Source organism: Trachurus trachurus (genome assembly GCF_905171665.1).
Source record: "Trachurus trachurus genome assembly, chromosome: 13".
Taxonomy (NCBI): Eukaryota; Metazoa; Chordata; class Actinopteri; order Carangiformes; family Carangidae; genus Trachurus; species Trachurus trachurus.
In genome coordinates this window covers 27509228-27532417 of record NC_139892.1, presented here as the reverse complement: position 1 = coordinate 27532417, position 23190 = coordinate 27509228, and the positions used below count along the sequence as shown (strand labels likewise).

The 23190-nt window shown below is 41.3% G+C and overlaps 1 protein-coding gene across 3 annotated transcripts in view; it reads left to right on the top strand.

Moving 5' to 3' along the window:
- Positions 1-2197: 2197 nt before the first annotated feature.
- Positions 2198-23190, top strand: part of nbeab (neurobeachin b) — a gene marked incomplete at both ends in the record, with an annotated part of 208339 nt that continues 187346 nt past the window's right edge. For all 3 annotated transcript variants that reach the window (XM_083984901.1, XM_083984900.1, XM_083984899.1), the window contains one exon: positions 2198-2461. In XM_083984901.1, coding sequence (XP_083841027.1) covers positions 2198-2461 — 264 coding nt within the window. The remainder of the gene's footprint in view (positions 2462-23190) is intronic.

The following is a 23190-nucleotide window of genomic DNA, read 5'->3' as shown; positions in this document are numbered from 1 at the left end:
AATTTTCACAATGGTGATGTTATTGAAATCAAATCCCTTTTTTCATGGGCATTTAAAAAAAAAAAAACTATTTTCAACAGGAAGTAATGAGATGATAAAATAGATATCCACAGCTAATAAATCTAACAAGGAAAAACATTCAAATACATTTTTGGCAGATGGCCTGAATCACTATCTGTGATCTACTCAAAACCTGTCTGACATAAAGTTAGAGGTGATAAATGACTAGTGTTATAAAAAAATTTTTTAGGCCTTACCAAAAAAACAAATACGTTGAAACCAGCAATCATTCTGCTGCAGGCCATTGATATCTTTTTCTTTGATTCAGTTCCCTATATTGCCATTAGAGTAGCAGACGGCAAAGCCAATCCCCTCCATTTACCTCTTTTCAGCAGGGTGGCAGCAAGCTTAACATAGAAGAGATGAGTGGTTGATTAGTTGTTTCCCACTGATATTAAAAGGGTAGTAGGCTATTAGAAACATTGCTATACTTAAAATGTGCTGAGGACTAATTCCTTAAGAACACAAATGCTATAAGGCATTTCTGATTAATTCAATAGGCTACAGTTGTAAAGTTATAAAAAAAAATCAGCATTGTGGGTAAACATACATTGTACAAGATACTCACAGTTGAATAGGTTAAATAATGTGATTACAGAAAATGTATGTTTTTTTAAGCACACAGTAGGCCTACAGCTGTATAAATTATTTAATTTATTTTACCTTATTTGAAGCCATGCTGACACAGATCACCTTAATTAGGTCATAAAATGCAAGCTCAGCTTCTGGCAGTCAGTCAGGATAGTATCTTCTTTCTAAAAAAAACAAAAAAACAAAATTGAATTAAAATAAATCCAGAGAAATAGGCTACAACACAAAATGCTGAAATAATGCTTTCTTCAGTTACACATGGCCTCTGCATTTTGTTAACTAAAAGCATAAAAGCATGAATTAGGCTAATTTAGTTCCCTGGCTTGGAGAGTGATAAAACTGTGCAAATACCTAATATGCTTGATCATGCATCCATAGCTTGAGGATGGCTTCCAAGGTGTCACCACAGTCTTGATTAAATAAGAAGCGTTATGGCAACCAATTTAAAAACGCCACCTGATCTAGTCAATATCTACCAGGCCAGCTACAATAAGCTTACATTTTTATCAAATTAACAAATCTGATAACCACTAAAAATAAAACATATAGCTTGCATCGGTAGCCTACAGACAAATATGACAATTAATAATTTGTCAGATAAATCTATGGTCTCTTGTGAGTGGCTGTCAAGTCATTGTTTATATCTGATTAAAGGTATAACGGTAATATCATACAGTTTACAGTAGCCTACTGGGAAACCTCATGAGTGCAGCAGAGCCATGGATGTATTATATTAACGAGCAGAGCCATCATATTAGCTACACCTGTGCTTCTCTTACAAAATGACTAACAAGATAATTTACTATGAATATTTATCTTATTTTTAAACTTGTCTTTTCTTGTAATATTATTTTTTATTTTTTATTTTAGTATTTACTATATATTAACCAATTTTTTTTTTTTTTTTACTTTACGGATAAGGTAGCCCTAAGTCAGGTAACTTCCGGCTGCCATCTTTGTTTGTTGAGTGCGTTGTCCAGCTGCAGCGAAGTTAGCTCAACTGACTAAAGTAAATATAAAGTGGTAAAACGGACGGTGGTGACAGTATTTTGTACCCTTCACTGCTGCCACAGTCTCCGGCTGTTTCCCGGCGACAGGTGGACAGGACGGGGACGGGGACGGGGACGGGGAGGCCGCCTGCCCGCGGTCAGCCTCCACATCCAGCTCCATCACCGCAGCCAGCGCAGGCGTGGTGAGGAGAGCCGCAGGCAGGGGGCGGCAACATGGCGGTGACAGCAGCACCGACACGGAGCCGCGCAGCCAGGAGGAGAGCGGCGCACACACATACACACAGCTTTGTGCACACAGTGCAGGTCAGTCAGCCCAGTTAACCGGCTGGCACCGACAACCCACCGAGCCCACTCACCGGAACTCTCCAGAGTGGATTTCTGAGACAGAGAGGGATTTCTTCAGTGTGTTTTGTTTTTGTTTTCCCGGGCTTCGTGAGTGTTCTTCTCTTTCGTTTCTTCTTGATGCTCCAGAGCAGTGATTAAATATATTGCAAGGAGAGAGCGGTACAACTATCATCTGGAGCCTCCCGGTGGAAATGACAAGCGAGAGACCGGTGGCAATGCCGGGCTCGATGTCGCTCTCGGACCGACAACCTCCTCCGGGTCACCGGCAACACACGGCTGCAGTCTCCGGTGAGACAATGATGATGTCCGCTTCAGGTTCAGTGGTGCTCCCGGCTGGGATTATCAATCCATCGTTGCCAATCCGGAATATCAAGATGAAATTTGCTGTCCTCATCGGGCTGATCCAGGTTGGAGAGGTTAGCAACCGGGACATTGTTGAAACGGTGCTGAATTTGGTAAGTAAACATTTTTTTCCATTCTGGCTCGACATGATTGTCTTATTTACTGATGACAGGAAAACACCATAATGCTGACATAGGGTAATGATAATGCAATGTACTGGTAATCTAAGTACTGTGATGATGATGATTTAATTTATCTGAAGCACTAATATCAGGAAGCAAACACTCAAAAGTCACACATGCCGAGTTGAGGGAAGAGTGCACTAACACAAAGTCACTTCTCTCAAGTTTTGAACTACAGCAAAGTCTCAACTTCGACTGTGTTTGTGTGCAAATTGAACACGATGCTGTGGGTCATGCCTAGTGAATACAAAGTGCACACCTGCTGAGATTAAAGTGTAATGTGAGAACTTCATAACTTGAATTCAAATGGCATCTCTACTGATGCAGAGTGATGGAGGTGAGCAGAGAACAGTAAGCACAGCTACTTGCTCTCTCTCTCTCTCTCTGCTTCTCTCTGTTTCTCTCTCTGTGTGTGGATGTGCCAGGGACTACAGCTGTTGCTAAGATGTTTTCTTGGAGCCCAGGATGGCTGACATCCCTGAGTAGAGGCTTCTCAAACTGTTCAGTGTTTGATGAGCATTTGGCCAGTGCAGCGTCTGTTCTTGGTGTTACTGGACCTGGTCCTTACTGAAGTTCTTCTGGATATAAGGTTTTCATCACTCTTCCCAATATCCTCAAATTTAAATTGATCAAGAGAATATTTTTGTTTATGCCCACTCCCACCCCCACCCACTTTTCAAGGAGACCTAAAGAGTCCATCCTCATAAGTCATTGTTTGATATTATTGCTGCAGCAGAACGAGAGAATAATGATGAGTAATGATTGTCCACACAAGGTGGTTGGGGGAGTCTGGCCAGGGTTAGCAAATTAAGGTCGTTTTTTTTTTGTTTTTTTTTTGGAGGAGACTGTGGCACTCAGCTCATGCCTTCACTTTGACCACTTGCAGGAGTACAATAGCAGAGCCTGTTCACAGTAGTTGGCCTCTCCTTGTTAGCACACTGGAGATTAATTACGACCTGTTCTGGCACAACAGAAATCCACTTTGTGGAGCAGGACAAATTGTAGCCCTTGGCATGTTCAGACATGAGAGTATACTGCAGTAGTTGAAGTGTCTGACACCTAGCCCCCGCACACTTGCTATTGTGCACCGTACAATTTTCACAGGAAATGTGCACAGGGTTTAACATGCTGTACTGTGATTATTTGTTCATTATTTGTTTGTCCAGACAAGAGATGGCATGCTTTTTATACAACACCCTGGTCTCCTTTAAGTCCTTTTTCCATCTTGCTTCATTTATTATTAGGCTATGTCGTAGGCTATTTAATTGAATGCAGTTGTGTTTTGCTCCTCTTCTGTTGTGGAGTAATGTGCTACATATAGTAGAATGCATTTTCCCCAAACATTTCTAAGTCTTATACAAGTCTCAAACTTTTGAGTGACAGATTTAATTAAGGGACGTTTTAGTGTTTTGTCATGGTTATTTAGGGTAACAGGCAAATTTAACGCTATGACTTGTTCGCAAACAGAAATACAGCTCCAAATTATATTTATATAATACAGCAATTTTAAGGAGATGAGAAATCGTAACTTGTGATTATATCTGGCTCTTCATCTGAATAACAAAATGCACATGAATAATACTAGCCAGGAAACATAGTGGAGAAGGCTGACATGTGAACCCTCCTGTCTGTGTAAGATTTTATTACTGCAGGATTTTTTATGCGTATAAGTTGAGGTTATTTTTGAAGTGTGGAACGGGCGTGAAGATCCTGAAGGATCCTTAACTGTATCTCATGGGGTCCAATTTGTGGTGTAATGAAATAATAATGTTTTCCTCCATTTCCATGAATCGTCTCGGAAAATTTGTGGTTGGAGGATCCTGGTCTGAGCATCCTTAATGAAAACTGTCTTGAGTGTTTCCCTTATCTTCACTCAGCAGTGGTGCACTGCCGCTGCCAGATCATGAGCGCTGCTGCTTAACTTTCACATGATCATTAATATCAACAGGCGACTAATGATTTTTGATCACACACTGTGTGAGCATGGCAACACCCTTGAAATTGTTTTGAGTCATCAGCTAACACATCAAATCCTCCCAGACTCCCAGATCTCCTCATTCTTCAAATGACATCTGGGCAAAAAGTAACTTTAGAGTGGTGTAGCTTTAGGGGATAGGGAAGCGTGTAACAAATGAGTGCCAGAAAAGTTACAGTATGGTGAAGTGGTGAATGTGAGTGGAGCAGAGGGAATGGTAAATGCAGCAGTTTCTCAAGACCAAGAAAAGACATTTGTTGTTTCCCAAATTGCTGGAAACGTGAGTGGGGTTAAAGGATAATTTCCGTTTTTTACAACCTGGACCTTATTTCTAGCATAAAATACGATCATTTTACTCACCCAGACAACTTTGGTGTCATTTGGAGTCGTTTTGACGAAATTAGCCCCAGTGGAGCGGCGCATATCCGTATAATGCGAAAACACGGGGCACACAATGCAGCCTCTAAATAACACATTATCCGCCGCAAAACTTGTTCATTTCACCAATATTTTGTTATGATACACTAGTACTATTCCCCTCCGAGCCAGTGGTGGCATGTTATCAACATCCGGGGTCTTTAGGTTGACCTACTAACCTCTGACCTGGATGATGTCATCTCCGACCGCTGCCCGGCTCATTCTGATAATAATGATTCCACTTCGGCATTCGGGTTCATTTTTATCTCAACTAGCCGGAGCTTTAGTGAGTCCAGGCTGCGGAGAGGAAGCCTGTGGAAGCTGAACTTCATCCAGCTGCTCATTTTGTTCTGACAAGTCAGAAACACGCAGAAACGAACCATAGCATTAGCGGTAGCAAGTTAGCCGCGCCGGGCAGCGGTCGGAGATGACATCATCCAGATAAGAGGTTAGTAGTCAACCTACAGGCGCAGCATGTTGATAACATGCCACCACGGGCTTGGAGGGGAATAGCACTAGTGTATCATAACAAAATATTGGCGAAATGAACAAGTTTTGCGGCGGATAATGTGTTATTTAGAGGCTGCATTGCGTGCCCCGTGTTCTCGCATTATACGGATATACGCGCCGCTCCACTGGGGCTAATTTCGTCAAAACGACTCCAAATGACACCAAAGTTGTCTGGGTGAGTAAAATGATCGTATTTTAAGCTAGAAATAAGGTCCAGGTTGTAAAAAACGGAAATTATCCTTTAACCCTTAGCAAACATCTGCCCAAGAAAGGCTTTTGCTAACAGTATGTTTTTGGCTGCTCTGTAGTGTTGGCTACAGGAAGTCTAATAATTAGTCGCTTTTCATTAGTACGTGTTAGTTGCAACATCTAGTGCGCTCCACAGGAGTAAGTGAGCTACTTTACCTGTAAAAGCATAGACTGAATTCAAATTTGTGCACAGATACATCTTAACTCTTTCGCGACCGCACTAATTGCTCATCACATCCGCTCCGGACCGCATGTTTTTGGCTATTTGTTTACCTTTTTTCTCACGTCGAACCGAACTCTGTACATCACCTAGAAACAAACGGTTTTCACGTGGTTGAAGAGTGACTTTACAACGTGCTCCTCGAAAAAACTGCGAGTTTTTCCGCCGTTTCGTTCATGAGTACGACGGAGAAGAAGAGAGCTCGGTTTCTCCAAAAACGGAGCTCCCGCTCTAGTTTCAGATAAAAATGCACTTTTGTGTCAAGTGGCAATCCGCCCATTTTACCGATACTCTGCAGTGTGGCATGTCTACCAAATCATTTCTACGGCTAAATAAGTATTTTTGTAGGCAAATCTGGGGGGTGCGGCGGCATGGAGTGCAGCGGTGTGGGTCTCTGGCCGCAACGGAGACAGCTCCGTGACACTACTGTGTGACTGTGAGTGCTTTGGGGCGGGGGTGGCCGGCTCATAGCGGCCGCTGCACGTTGAAAACAGCAGTGATAACGTGCTTTCAGCCCGAATGTCCAAACCAGAAACGTTTGTAACAGCACCGGAAAAAGTCGCTAGATTTGTCGCTAGTCGCTTGACAAAAAAAGTCACCAAGAGGGTTTGGAAAGTCGCCAGATTTAGCGAGAAAGTCGCTGTGTAGCCAACAGCTGTACAGCACGCTACACTTTGTCCCCAGAGCAGCGTTCAAGGAGACCGCGATTACTCAAACAAAACCAAGATCACACAGTTTATAAAAAACAGTTAAAACAGTTTTTACATATCAGAGGACTACCATATTCACACACAGGGTACTTGAGAGTGTCTATTATCATATTGAAACATTTTTTTAGGAAGAGTAAAGAGGAGGGTCACCATGGAGGAGCTGAGGTTCGAGAAACATACTTCATTTTTTAAGTAGGGTGTGGCCGCTTGGCCGTGTGAGTGAGCAGTGGGTAGACAGAGAGGAACAGAAGGGACTGGACACAGCGTTGCGGTGAAGCCCACTGGGGGTCTTTTATTCTTAACAGGTGGGGGGTGGGGAAGGGAACTGAAAAAAGGGGTGAGGGACGACAAACAACTGAAATCTTCCTCGGCTTGGTGGCCGCTCAGGGGGCTCGGTACTGGCTCTCCTGGTCAGAGCGAGAGGGAAACAAAAGAGACCAGAGGTTAGTGGAGGGTGAAGTTTCCCACTGACCTGTTTGCTTGCTCCTCAGTGATTTCTCCTCGTGCTCCTGCTCTGTTCACTGCTCCAGGCCAACCAACCACTCCTCTGCTTCTGCAGGGTATATGAAGGCTGGCAATCACCTGATTGTCCTGTGGATTGCTGACACCTGGGGTAGTACCGCCCCCTCACCACCCCTCCCCTCTGCCTCAGCTGGCTGATGGGAGGCCCTGTGAGGTGCTGAGCATGAGCAGGGCTCTCACAAGGGGTGTAACGATAGATGTATTTGTATTGAACCGTTTCGGTATTGGACGTTTGGTTCGGTACAGGGCTGTGCACAGGTGCTGTCCGCCTGCAGCTGCAGCCGGTTTAGTCATGGCTACCGCTAATGCTACTGCTAGCGAGAAACAAGGGCAGCGGTGGTTGTTCCTCTCTCTCTATCTCCTCGCTCTCTTTCTTGCTCGCTCTATGTTGGGTACGGGCTTCAGCACCTGTGGGTCGGCCGCGGATGTGCCAAGAGCAGAGCTGTGAGGACGCATGACTGCATGTCGCTGCTGTGTTTGTTGACAGCACTGTGCTGTTGTGATGATCCACTTTATTAATTTGCGGTCGCATCATCAGGCGGCCGTTGTGGTATTTGCCCACTTTGACCTATGGCCAGTCCGTCACTGGCTTGAACCGTTCGTGCTACATGTGGAAAAGTTTTGTTAATCTGCACCAACAAGCTGTGAGAAATTTATTTTTATAATATTTTATATATTTTTTGTTTATTCGAGAATATTTTATTTATTGGAAATCTTATTTCATAAGTAAGTAAGTAAAACTTTATTTATATAGCACCCACCCATCATAGTATGCGTACACAGAGTGCTTCACAATATGGAAAAAGACATTCAATCACACAGTATAAAACACTCATATTTTGTTTATTTGAGAATAATTTATTTAACTAATTACCAGGCAGCACTTTATAACAGTATTTTTTATTTTATTTTATTCTTCATATTTTGTATAACGTTACAATAAGTTCCTATTATGTTTTGCATTTTGTTCCCATACTGTACCGAAAATGAACCGAATCATGACCTCAAAACCGAGGTACGTATTGAACCGTGATATTTGTGTATCGTTATACCCTTACTTTTAAGTATTTAAAGAGTTTCTCTTGCATTGAAATGTACAATAGCAGACTGGGGGAAATGTAAGTGCTGGTAACACAATGTTAAAGTGTGTAAGTGTGTTGCAGTTAAAAAGACCAGTACACTGCAAGAAGCAAATGAGTATGTCATTTTTCTGATATTAATTCCTACAGAAAAATGTCAGAAAATGTAAATGAAGTCACAAAAGGCAAACATGAATAATCTCGTCTATAATGAGTCTGAGGTCATTTCATTTGAAGCTATTCTGAGTCATGTGAAGGCAGGGCAGTGTTGTTTCCTGTTGGACACCGGTACAACAGCCACCCTGATGGAAAAACATTCTCCAGTTTTTCTTTCTCTTTTTTTCATGTTGTTATTTAGCTGCAGGTCTCTTTGAGCTTGGTGATTTTCTTATACGCCAACGGTTACCTTGACAGTTTTCTCTGTCTGTCTATTAGGTACATTATGGAATAGGTATCTCCCAGCAAAAAGTTTTACTGAAGTAGCAACAAAACACCTTCTGAGGGTAAATCAACAAATTACAGTGTTGCAACCACCGGCTCTGTACCTGCATACCTCACTCTTTGCCAATGTCTAGGTCTCATTAGACCTAAACATCATTACAGCAGAATAATTTTGAGCTCTAGTGCGCTAACTTTCCGTAACTAGTCAGCGATAATAGTCCCTTTATTAATTAGGTCAATGTGTATGTTAACCTATTTGTACTACTTTGATCAAACTAGTTTTAAAGTATTTTCAGTCAGAACCAACCATAAGACTGCTCTTTAGAACTGATCACAAATACGCCAAGGCCATACATTTAATCAAATTTGGAATTGGCAAGAGACTATTGCTCGTTGACTTTTAACAATGAAGTAGGAAACACAAGATAATTTCTCCCATAGTCAGATGTGCAATTTACAGTTGTCACCCCCTTTTGTCATGTGTTAGCTGCCTCACCCCTCGTTCTCTCCAAGATGAGAGAATAGAAAGTTGATATTTTTAGTTTAATTATCACTCATTAGAGGAACCCTTATCTGACAAAAGACAAAATTCACATTATACAGCCTGTCTCTTCATGATCAAAGTTAAGTATGATCTAATGGATGATTGTGTAAAAGGAGGCTACAGTGACCTGTGAAATCAGGAATAAGCTTCCACACCACATCTTTTACCTTGATTCGATATTTTTGGAATAATGGAGTATGTACCACCAACTAGGGATGTCCCGATCACATTTTTTTGCCCCCGAGTCCGAGTCCGAGTCATTTGATTTTGAGTATCTGCCGATACCGAGTCCCGATCCGATACTTTGGCAATGCAGTAAAGCTTTTAATGTAGATCAACTGTATCATCCCACTATTTTTCTGTTCTTTGTGCGCTACTAGGGATGTAACAATATCACAATCTCACAATAATACGCCCCCCCTTGCGGCCCGTCTTCGCTTTAGACAGATAGGAAAACCCTGACATGTAGATATGTAATATATCCGATTCCTGATCGGGATGTAACGTCCGATTCCGATCGAGTCTGAAACCACGTGATCGACCCCGATTTCCGATCACGTGATCGGATCGGGACATCCCTACCACCAACACAAAAGCAAGAAATACAGTTACTACAAAAAAAAAAAAAAACTTAAATGGATTCTCCAAAGAACCACATCAATCATCTTTTTACATGCTAGTGTTTGACATTCTGTCATTTGGATGGAAACATGAGTGTAGGTGGCGGTGCCACTGAGCAGAAGAAGATTATGGTGGAGGGGATTGATACATTTCTGGAAAATATATGTTTGGATACATAGACATGTAGATATGAATTGAAGCAAAGCAGCTATTTTCCATAAAGAAGCAAATTACCAACATGGTCTTTTAAGCCCACAGGGGGTGAGCCTTGGACACTAAAAAGATTTTTAGTGGATTATTACTTTAGTGACATGCTTCACCTTGCTAGCATGCTCTTTAAAGGGGACTGTAATCTTCTACCAGGGTTTTAATAAAAAAACATTTTGAGAAAACATTCTGCTAACAGAAGCAGATTACTCTTGCTACTACACTATTCCCCTTTCCTCTGTGTTAATGATTTTACAGTTAATCCGCTGTTACTTGCTCAGTCCTTACTGTAGGGAAGCCCACTCATCAATAATTTGACATGAATATTGCCGGCTGAAACGGACAGACGGCACCCCAGAATACTGCGATACTTTGAATAAGAAATTGACAGATTCTCTTGACATTTATCTGTTTTTTATTTGCCCTTACTGCTTCATTAAAGCAGAAGTGAGTGATATATTTGTGTTAATATAAGTCTTAAATAGTTATATCTTCCGACAGCAATCACTTACATAGAGTGTTTGGACTGAAACACGGGTCTGTCAGTCCCTCTGCTCTGCTCTGAGCCGAAGAGAAAACATTTATCGTATCCTACAGTTTTTATCCAATGAGGAGAGAGAACGGCATGCAGGGCTGTGTGTGCAGCCAAGGAACGCCGTGAATGTGGTGACGTAGCGGCGAGGACTGTTATGGTGCGTTCAAGGAAACTCGTATTTTTCCGACCGTGAAGTGGTACCAGTTCGATCTGGTACGAGTTCACCGGTCGGAAGTTACGAGTGGCCGTTATAGTGACTTTCACCGGTAAAACAGGTCGGAAAAACACGAGTGGGTTGCCTGGAACGCTACAAAGTCGTAAGTTGTGACTTGAAGCTGTAATTTACGATTTCAAAAGCCTGCCTGGAACGCAGCATTAGCGAAAACGACCGGATCACTCACTTCTGCTTTAAATACTGTACCGCCAACAGTTGTTATATCAGTTATTTTCATTAGCTTAATGGTATTACACATGCTTCTACAATTATCCTTATGACAGGTGCAATGATGCAGACTGGAATATAATTTTTAATCACTGATCCTTGCTGTTTGTGATTAAGATGCTTTTGAGAGCATGTGTACTGAATCGAAACAAAAGAAAGGAAAAATTCTAATGTGAGTCTTCTTTTTTCAATATGACAGCTGTTGTTGTATGGAAAGCCAAATGAGTCAAGATGTGTAGCCATTTGTGAAAGGCTGATGCAAATCGATTGCTACTGTACCTGAGCTCTCCAGACTTAGTGATAGCTGAACACACTGGAGCTTAACATGTTATCTGCTCTAAACATGACACCACTCCTCCTAGACAGTATAGTGCATGTTATAGAATTGTTTTCCTATGAGTTATTGTTGTGTCAAACAGAATAGCTTCTGGAGTTTGTACAGAGGCAACTTTTGTTTTTCTGGGTGGAAAAAAAGAGCTACACCACAGTAACAAGGTGGTAGGGGTGGGCGATATGGCAAAAATATCATATCACGATTTAAAAAAAATAAAAACACAATCTCGATTTTATCACGATCGTAAATCGAAAATTTAAAAACAGACAATTTAAGTCAAAGAGCCTTTCTGAACAGATTTTAATGGGCTCTTTGCACAGCTCCACTACTTCCTGAACTTAATGCTGCTCTTTTATTTCCTGTCTTACATTATTGGACAAACTGATTAATCCAGGTATGTCTGAGTAGTCACAATGGTCAGACACACCTGGATTAATCAGTTTGTCCAATAATGTAAGACAGGAAATAAAAGGGGGGGGTCGCGGTAATTTGAACACTGCACAATTAGTGCAATATAGCGCATTTACCGTTGATTAGCGGCCAAGAGCGACCTATCCATGCGTCCGTGTCATAGGTCCGTGTGTGTCTGTGTGTGTGTGCCTGTGTGTGTCTGTGTGTGTACGTACGTGCGGCGCGCCCGCACGCGAGAGAGGCGGCAGGTGGAGGGGCAGACTGGCAGAGATGACAGATAGTGAAACGCTGTTTTTTTTTTTTTTTTTTTAAACCGACCAACTCCTGCTTTGGCTTTCAACCATGGCTCTCCATGCGGCTACTGCTAAACACACAAACAAGGAGGCGGGTAAGAAAGCGCGCCACTGCCCGTAATTCGCTATGATTGGTAGTTCAGGTTGATGACGTAATACGTCTGGTGCGTCGGTGCATCAGCATAGAACTGCAATTTATAGAATGTGCCCCACGATCCTACGATCTCTGCACTTTGGCAGATCGTCTACACGCTCTAATCACTTCACAATCTAATATCGTCATATCGCCCACCCCTACAAGGTGGTAGTTGTTTTTGGGTGTACAAAGTGTGTGGCATCAGAGATTGGGTTCTATCTGTGATAAACATTTTGGCAACAAATGGTTTGGGAAAGATTGCGTTTGTCATTATGGACTTTCTCTATACTGTACCAGGCTATGATCCTTCCTGAGCCAAGTGCTGCCAGTGTCTAAAATGTATAAGCTGCAATAATACTAGAGTGAAGTGAACATCATCAGTGAATATTTTACTGATGAGGTCAGTATATTTATTGGCATTATCAATGTTTTAGTGTTGTAAATAAATACTGTATATAATTTCTTGGAGATAAGAGTATTCATTAATGGTGAATTTCTCTGTTAATGTCGATTTTGTTTTCACAAGATAGCTCAGCTTCTTCCGCTTAGAAAGGCAACCTGACCAAGAAATATGGGAGCAAGCTGGCAACGGTCACCAGTGTGGCCAACATATAAATCAGATGGCCACAGAGCCAGCCACAGGGTCTTTAAGGATAAAGAATTAGGATGGCTCTGTGTATCGCAGACGAACCATGACATCCAGCTTCGGGAAGCTAGACGCTGGATTCCTCTGGCCACAAAGAATGTATAAGAAGTCGTTTATTGCACAGCCGTAGGTGTGCTCAAATTCTGAGACACAATTTTGATGTTTATTATGTTCTTTGTATTCTATTCACAAATGTGTCTATCGCTCAAAACAAGAAGTGACTGTGTCAAAGTATCAATCTCCTGAAGAGTTACAATTGTTTACTAGTGGAGTTTTTTGCCCACTATTTACAGATATGGATTCAGGCATATTCAATGCTCTAAATCCCTAATAGTAGTGAGAGTGAGTGACTTTCTGTCCGTCTGAATTAGCTCTAATGATGTACTGACAACCCATCCAGAGTGCTAAATTCTAGGAGAGGCCCTGGTTCTCTTTCAGTAACAATAAGCCTGTGGATGATTAAAGAATAGTCTGTAGCTAGGGTGTGCATAAGTTTGACACATTACCAAACAGTGCCACTGTAAATATTAACCGGTTAATTAAATTAGATTTGAACATCATTGTTTCACATGACCTCTAAAAATGTTGTTTGTGGGACTAAGTGAGTAATTGTGCTAAACATAGAGATGCTACAATGTTGTTCCACCATACCTTATCAAAACTAATTAAAGGGGAATGTCATTAAATGAAAGCTGTAATTAAGATAATGTGTTATTAGACAGGATGTGAAGTCCTGGCAGCGAGGTTGATGTAATTCCTCGGGAATTAAATGGAGAAACAAAAGGGAGCCTGTGCTCTGCCATTTTACCTGGAGACATTATCCAACTTGTATCTTTGAAATTTGTCTTTTGCATGTCATTGTGTATTTGATATGCATCAGTATGTCTCGTGCTTGCACAATGATAGTGATAATGGCAAGCCAATTAAGATAGTTCATAAAGACAGATTTGTGGAGTGGTATGAAAAGCATATTTGAGACATTATGTGTGGAAAATCACTGTGTTTTAATATGGTTTACAAAAAGAAAAAAACTATTTAAACAATTCATAAAATGTGTCCAAAAAACAAATAGGAAATCTTAAATATACAACCAAATATAGACAAAGGTAGCAATTAAACAATTCAGGAGAGGGGAAATGTAGGTTTTCAGCATTACATTTGCCTCTCTGACTGGATTAAGTAAGTGTTCCACTGAATTAGGAGCACACACGAAAATGTTCGGAGAGAAAATAGATTGCTTAATAATCTTTGGAATAATGAGCAGCCGACATCCTGTGATCTGAGTGATATAAGGTCTGAGGAGTTTTGCAAATTAGCGAGGTGCTAATCCATGGAGAGTTTTGTAGGTAATGAGTAGGAGTTTGTAGTCTGACCTGGATGAAACGGGATGCTAGTGGAGTGAGGACAGAATTGGTGTTATGTGCACAAATCTTTTCATGCCACTAAGAAAGCTGTTGGAGTATTTGGGATATTTAATGCTACACGGCACGACTAGTCAAATCAAGACTGGATGAGTGCATGAATGAATGAGTCAATATCCGCAGGTGACTGTGTTGGAAATGAGTAAACTTGGGAAATGTGCAGAGCTGCTCTACAGTAGCAGTGTTTCTGTTGATGTGCCTCTTAAATATGAGTCAAAGGTGACACTCAGATTTGTAACTGTTGAATTTGATACAATGCCGCTACCTCGTTGAGAGTGGCATTGGGGAAATACGATTATGATAAACAGTAATAGGCATTTTCTGCTTGGATTGTTGTGAGAATCTGGAAAACAGATCTGACAACAGTCTGTTTTTGCGGAGGAATAGATAAGTCTTCCTCTACTGACAGCTGCTTCAGCAGAGCAGAATACAGTACTACAGGCACAAAGTGTGTTGAGACAAAGGGGATTTAAGCCATCTGGGTAAACTGCTGTCTTCATGTTGATATTGCCATAACTATTAGTTTTGCTCTCTGCCAAGACGCACTGACTGTCATGCGGCTTGCTTTCCTCTAAATGAAGCTGCTAACAGCTACTCACAAAGTTGCTCACTAATTTACATCATTTTTCTCTGAGGCATTCAATTCATTCTGTCTTGTGATTACAATAAGCCTTGATTAAAATTATGGATCTGCTACCGTACCTGTCAAGTAGAAAACAAATGAATAAGGCCACGTGTTTCAATATACTATATTGCCATTGTTCTTCTAACCTTGGTTGCACTGCAGTAGACTAGATTTAAATGACTGTGTCTTTATGAGATAAATCAGCAGCAGTGCTGTCTGAATTGTGACTTTATTCAAGTTCCTTCTGGAAGTTGTTTTTCAACTGAAGTCAATATCTTGGGAAGTCAGTAGTATATTAAAGGAGTGGATTACAAAACATCACAAAATAGTAACAATTCACCTCTCTGACCTCAGGACACTATGTACAGTAGATAACTAAAGGCTCTGTAGATAACTAATCTACAGTCAGTAGTTAAGCTCCAGGCATCAGACATCTTTCTTTCAGATCATGATGCCTAACTGTGCGTTCACACCAAAAGCTTCCAAAGCGTCAAAAACGCTCGAGGGTGGGCGTCAGACAAGACAGCTCCCAAAACGGCAAATATCTTCAGCCGCTTTGGTCGCTCGTCAGGTGACTGACGTCAAAGTTTGATCGCGCTGGTCATTGGGGAGCCGAAATACAAAAAAAAGAAAAAAAAGGCAGCCGACGGACATCTCTATTCTGACAGGCTGCCGCCGGTTGCCGCTTAACCGCGTCATAGCTCATTACCCTAAAGTTAACCACGGCTCAACTTCTCATCTGGTGACGCTTTGGAAGCTTTGGACGCGCGGCGACGCCTGTTGACGCTTTGGACGCTCAGTGTCGCCGGGCGCTCATTGAAAATGAATTGACTTCCGGCGTTTTTGACGCTTTGGAAGCTTTTGGTGTGAATGCACAGTAACAACACTACTTGTCATCCCATGGTTTTCAGAAAGGTGATGAACCTTTATGATCAGAGTCTCCAAACAGCCTTCTCGATTGATCTGGCCTTCATTTAAAAAAAAAAAATATTATGATATATATATATTGAAACACGTTTGTGATTTGTTTACATAGGTTTGCTCGTTGGTCCTTCAAGTGAGACCCTCGTAGTTTGATCTGTTTTTATCCTGAGTTTTTAACAGTATAAAAACAGAAGCCATCTGTCATGTTTAATTTGTTATAGGGCTGGGCGATATGGCAAAAAAAATAATCACAATATATTTAAGCAATATATCACGACAGGCCGTGGTATATGCTCATTATACCACGGCTAAGGGGCGATATAAAACATTATAAACCGTTATAAAACGGTTACGAATAAAGGCAATATAAAAGAGGGATACGCAATCAATTTCATGTAGTTTTATTCAACCAGAAATACATATTATCCAATAAAATAGCCTCACTGTGAAAAAATAGTCCCACCTCTCCAGACGTTAGCTCCAAGTTAGCTCTGCAGCTCGTCTTTTCCTCCGCATTTTTTCAGGTGAAAGTCACTGCTCAGTCCCCTCTACCATTGTTAACCCTCCCCGGAGGTGAAAGTTCACCGTAAACATGTGAATTCAACTACTTTAGTCAATTTTTTAACATCGTAAAAACATCGACTGTCTTTTGCTACGGACTGCAACAGTCCTTCGTCATGGATACATGACAACAACTTCCATTCATACCAGTCATACGTGCCTGAGGCGGAGTGATAGTAGGCCTGGGACGATAAATTTTGCTGGACGATATATTGTCCCACAAATTATTGACGATAAACAATATTTTTGACACATTTTTTGGAGAACAAATTAACCACTAATATAATAATAATATTTCATAATAATGCAAGTAGACCCTTTTAAATACGATAAACTTTTATTTCTCATGAGTATTTTTTTTAACCATTGTAATTGGAATGACAAGAACTTATATAGCTACTATCCTAAATAAATAAAATAAACAAAAAATAATAAACAGTGCAGTGCAGCTCTTCTGTCCAATAATGTTATACACCTGAAGCTCCACTTTTCATTCAAACAAACTAATGTGACTTCCACAGATGTAAGATTTCATCAATGAGACTAGCATTTATCTCCTATAAAGTATTAAACCAGCCGGCGGTAAACCTCAAAAAACCTGCTGATAAGTTTTCTTAGTCGTTTTCTCCCCCAATGACGGAGGTTGACCGGCCAGTGAGCTGCTGCAGGCGGCTGCAGACTGTGGGGAAGCCCCGCTCCTCCTGCTCGCTGCTACCACATTAGCTCCAAAAACGTCGGAGGAAATCTCCCAACAGGCGATATGTGGATAAACTAACCACAGACTGGGGATCTAAACTGTGACTTTCTCGCATGAAAAAATATTAAAACTTTAAAAAGTGACGTGTAAACAGCGCGGCAGCAAGAATTACGGTAAAATAGCTTTTAGCTGCTTAGCTTTACAGCTAGCGCTGCCGGTTGCTGCGAAATGCATTCTGGGAAACAAAGATCCTGGATGACTGAAAAGAGGGTTCACTCCTTTCATTCTCCAAAACAAACGGCCCAGGTGCTGAGACCGATGCAGAGTGAAGCCTCTTGTCATCCAGCCTGGTTGGAGGCCAGAGACCAGGAAAACAAATACGTAACATGCACATGGCGATATATCGAGGCCGGAAAAATGATCGAGTTCATTGTCATTTATCGTGCGATTAATTGATTTATTGATTATCATCCCAGGCCTAAGTGATAGCCTACGCTGTGATAAGGCTTTAGAATAGTAGCCGTGGTATATGCTCAATATACCACGGTTAACAACCAATCAGATCGCCGGATTTCACCTTTCTGTTTTATAATTTTCCATATTGATCGATTCTCGATATTTTGATTCGATATGTATTTTTTGCTAAGGCTGCCAGTTCAAGTAGCATCCTGACTGAATACTGAAGAAACCAGAGAATGTGTTCAGTTTGGGAGTTTGACATGAGTTCACTGGAACAGGTCACTAATCCACAGTCTGATTTGATTTACACTGTTGTTTTTTGTTGTTGTCTTTTTTCTACCATACATCAGCTCTAAGATTTGTCTATCACATGTACATATGAGGCTTTAGTCTTTCTACTTATTTGAACATGTTGTAGATAAATATTTAACTTTTTGCTCTGACAATTTATTGATCTGACTCGGTAACTACGAGCAGGGCTTGACGCTTAGCATTTTCCCAGGTAGCACGTGTGCTACTAAGTTGAAAAATCTAGTAGCACACAAATAATTTTAGTAGCACACAAATAATTTTAAATAATAACGTGATATGAGGTCAATGAGGAGGCATTTATAAGCAAAACAGTTCAATTCATATAGCTTTTTAACAGGGATGCCAACGGGTCAGGACCAAAAAAGATCTTAGATCGGTGACACTCACCATTAACATAATACATGTGCATTTAAATACATTATAATATCATGGAAAAGTCAATTTTCAGTAGTTCAAATCAAACAGCCCCAACCAAGTATTGAGTGCACATAGATGGACAACATTTCTATATTAAAAATGCTTTAAAGAAAAGAGAAAAAAAAAGGTCCGTTGTAGTATTTAAATTTTTGGGAATACTGAATTTCAGGTCTTCATATAGGCTACAGTATATAATGTGTTAGTTTCACTTTTTGAATTGAATTAGTGACATAGGCCTTAATAAACTCTTCCATGATATTCTAATGCACCTGTATACATTGGAAATGAGTGATAGCCTGCAGTATACTACATACATCTTGACAGCTCTACCTTACTTTACTTTTTTGTATAATCTCAACTAGGGATGGGTACCTTTCGCATTTGAATCGATACGGTATCGATACTCGGTACCTGGGAACCGATACCGGTACCAATCGGTACCTGTTTTCGGTACTTTTTGTGTGTGTGGTAATTAAAAAATTTTTTTAAATAAAAATGTCTAAAATTTTAATATTTACCTCCTAACAACATCACAACTCCTCAGCCTTTAAGAGTATTTTCTGTTTTAGGGATGGGCAATGATTTTAATATAATGGAATAGTCATTCAATTAAAAAAAAAAAAAAAAAAAAAAAAGTTTATGAGACTATATCTTGTCTGAAAAAATTTCCGTTTTTACTGTGGGAAAAGGAGAAACATGGAGAGACTCCTACAGCCATCAGAAAGCTCTGTGTGAAACTTTGTGAAATAAAAAAAAACTGAAACTGCAGTGCAAACTCTGCAACATGTGGACTTCACATTTTGATGAGAGGAGAGGGGGAGACTTCATCCTCGTTTACATGTGCTCTCATTACGTAACGAGGACATGACGGACCGCTTCGGTACGGATTGTCACAGCAGTCCGTTGGTCATTGTTAAATGACGAACGGCTGTTTTTCACGTAGTGATTTAAAACGACGGGCTGGCGCTACCGCTTCTCCGCGTCTCATTTCTGAGAGAGAGAGAAGGGGGGCGGGCACGAGTGTGCGGGGCTCATGCAGACTGCACTCTTGCTGACGCACGACGAAGGTGCGTTCAGGTACCGAAATGTGGTACCGATTGACTTTATGTGAATCGATACTCGGTACTTTGGTGGGAATTCGGTCGGTACCAAAAAAGTACCGAATTTCGGTACCCATCCCTAATCTCAACAGACATGTCCAGTGATGTTCAGCCTTGTATGTTTACATTTGTCTGACCTGATTATTCAAGTCAGACATCAGTGGTCCTGAAATGTGTGTTTCTCTTCTACACATTCTACATCGCGGACGCGACGTCTTTTCACATACAGTACGGGCTTCCGTTCCGGGACTAGATAAGCTTTTGCTTCTCCCGCTTTCCCTTTCGGCCATGTGTATTGTATTATTTGAACTAAGATGAAGTGTGATGATGATGATTTAAATTGACATGCCCGAAATAAACAAATTGAAACGGGGCCGAGCTCCGTGGGAAACACCTGCCTGGCACAGCAACGCAGAGAACCGCGGCTCACAGCTCCACGGACATGCACGGAATAAAAAAACAACAACATCGCCGTCACACCGAGTGCTCGCGGCTACGGCGTTGCTTTGGGTTGTGAGCATATGAACGAGTTCGCTCTACACTACGTGTAGGACGCACTGCCCGCGGAGGCGGAGCGGGGCCTTCGCGGGGGCTTGGCTGGTCACACAGGGAGCGTACAGCGCCAGATGTGCAGCCAGGCAGACCGCAGAACATGTGCGCCGATCTGAAACTGCCTCCGCTCAGGGCGCTGCGCTTTGGTTCCGCGTGCAGTGCGACCGTGCCGTAAATCACGTGATCTCTTTTTTTCTGCTGAGGCAGCATTCAAGTACACAACCGGCCACAACCTCCAAACGTTCGCAACACATCATAAAACATTTATTGAACGGTAAAATTCTGTAGTCGCACACGTGCTACTAATTGCATTTCACAATTCGCACTGATCTGTTTTTTACTCGCATTTGCGACGAGGGGCTCGCACTGTCGAGCCCTGACACGAGCGGAGTTCATGTCAACTCAGGTCATCTGCAGGTTATTGTTTCACTTCACCTCTCTGACACTGTGTGTGGCGCTACACAGACGGGCGGAGCAGACTCCGCAGATCCTCGAGGCGGACTCAATGTGGACCCAAAGCTCAATTTTTATGACCGCACAACCTGCGCATGCGCGTACTGATACTGCTCGGCGGGAAGTCATCGACCTGTTGTAAATGTGACGCCGACCTCATATGACTTGCTCAACTGTGAAACCTCAAATGTCCGCGGACGGTGCGTGCGCCACCGCTTACAGTACGCCTGACTCTGTGGGAGCCTTTGACACACACAGACACACACCCTGCATCTACAGCACATGTTCTTCAGGCCGTAGATGCACAAACATATGAGACGTGTTACCGCAGAATAAACGTCACAAGCAGCTCTGTGTTTTCACAGTCTGAGTTTTCTCCTCAAGTTCCTTATCATCCGGTCGCTCTGATTCCACACTGCAGCGCTGCGTTACACATGAAGACCCAAGACAGACGAACTGACCGCTCCACAAAAATGTATGCTTTCCCCCCACTCTGAAAGATGCCAAACAGAGATATTAAAGGGAGTTATTCTTTCATTGAAAGAAAACTGTAGCAGCATAGGGAATTCATTGAAAATAGAATCAAAGATGCTCCAGATTAATTAACTGTTTTTTTTTTTTAGGATTGAGACCTATGTGCACACAAAGCTGTTCTCAGTCATAACTGGCCTTTACTATAAGTAGCCTAACCCTGTACTGCTTCTGAGTCATTGGCACACCGGTGATCAATATTGCCTTTGGGCAGTGATACTGTTTTGTAAATATAACACACCATTTTTCATTGTGACATTTTCTGTCACTCTTGAGACCTTACCTAATTGGTCCTTCCCTCTTTTCTTTTTACTGCAGAATTATTTTATGGATGTATTGTATGACACAGAGATGGGGACTCGAGTTTGCGACTAGGACTCAACTCGCACTTTAGTCGCACACACAGGGACTTCAGACTCCACTTGGACTCGTGCTCAAAAGACTTCTGACTCGACTCGGGACCAATCATTATTTTCTTGGCTTGTGCCAATCGGCAACCCAATCCTCCATCCTGAGAGGAGGACTGATGATGCGTCTGTTTTTTTTGCTGTTATAAAACACGCACGCTGCTACAGCTCGGATGAAGGATAGATCTTCACATATTGAACTCTATACAAAGTGAAACCAAACGCCAGGTTAAAGATAGAGGAACAGCAGAGCTTGGTCAGCTGAGTTACAGGTCAGTCTCAGCTGGAGAGTGCAGCGTGCCGTCCTTTTTTTTTTTTTTTTGCGGCACCGTCCTTACAGGTGACGCACATGCAGACGTCCGTGTTAGTTTTTTGTCTAACCTTCCTTCATGGAGACTGTGCTGCATTACTGGCACTATAGGCTACTATAGGTTACTGTAGGCTAAATCCTTCCATGTAATTTTTTTTCGCTCGAAATATGACTGAAGGCACGCATGGAAGTCTGCACGTGTCGACATTAAAAAATATAAAAAAAGTATAAAACATCTCTGGTATGACATTACTGATTTTTTTCCCCAGCCCAGTTCTGCTTGCGTTCAGCTAAATATGTCCCTGAGCACAAACCTCTACAATAGGTCCAGAGATGCTCCTCTGTAGCAGTGTGTGTGCTTTCAGGCTTTAGGGATGGTCAATGAAATACTATCAAACATTTTTATTAATTGGGCATTGCAATGCTGATAATGTACCAATACTTTCCGCTTTATATAAGGGAATCCACACATCAGCATTCATCAGAATTGGCAGTGCTCACCTTCATGAATTCTTTACTAAGCCTTTCATCGTTTCCAGTTTGAACTGTATGCATTGTGGGGGACTATGGTATGCAAAAATTGTGCTTCCTCAGTAAAGTTTATTCTCTGCTAAGCCATTCAATTTCTGCCAACAGCAGTCTCCTCTGATCTACTCCGTGATAATCTTCTTAGGATTTGAAGGAAAATTGAAATTGTGATTCTGTGCAAATTTGTTTGTTTAAAAGTAATGTACCTGAACTGTTGATTGATTCAGGGAGCATGCTGATATGCATCTTGTCCTCAATCAAGGACAAAGTGAAGGACTGTATTTTCTGTATACTGTCATATCTGCACATTTTTTTCTTTTAGTTTTTCAGGGCTCTGTGTGTCATAGGATCGCACCAAGTTCTTTAAAATTCCCTTGATCCACCAATCCACAAATTGCAGAGATAACGGCAATATTCTTGGGGGAGATCTTAACCCTCATAATCGCTACTTGTGAAGGTCTTCAAGCTGCAACTCTTCTACATGGCAATTTAAACAGCTCTACATAAAATGTATTCTATGTTCATTATTCACTGTGTATAATGTTAACAAAATAGGAGGTCAGGTAAGCTCTCAGCTTCCTCAAGATAACAAGAGCAGCCAACTGGAAATGCTGCTGGGTGTAGACCCTTGTGGTTTCATTGATAACCAACAGCCAGTGCCTGAAGGAAATGCTAAAGAGGTAGGTCAGATGACTGCGCAAAAGCCATGGATCTGTTTTCTCTGTGTTCTCCCTTTGGCTCTAGTTTTCTCTAGCTATGCTCATCCCTCTAACTTCCTCGTAAGGTTTCACCCTGGAGAGATGCTGATGGTGTTTTATGTGGCCGCTGCCTAGCTTTTATATTTTATATATATATATATATATATATATATATATATATATATATATATACACACACACTATATATATATACACACACACACTATATATATATATATATATATATATATATATATATATATATACAACTACAACGCTATATATATATATATATATATATATATATATATATATATATATATATATATATATATATATATATATATATATATATATATATATATATATATAT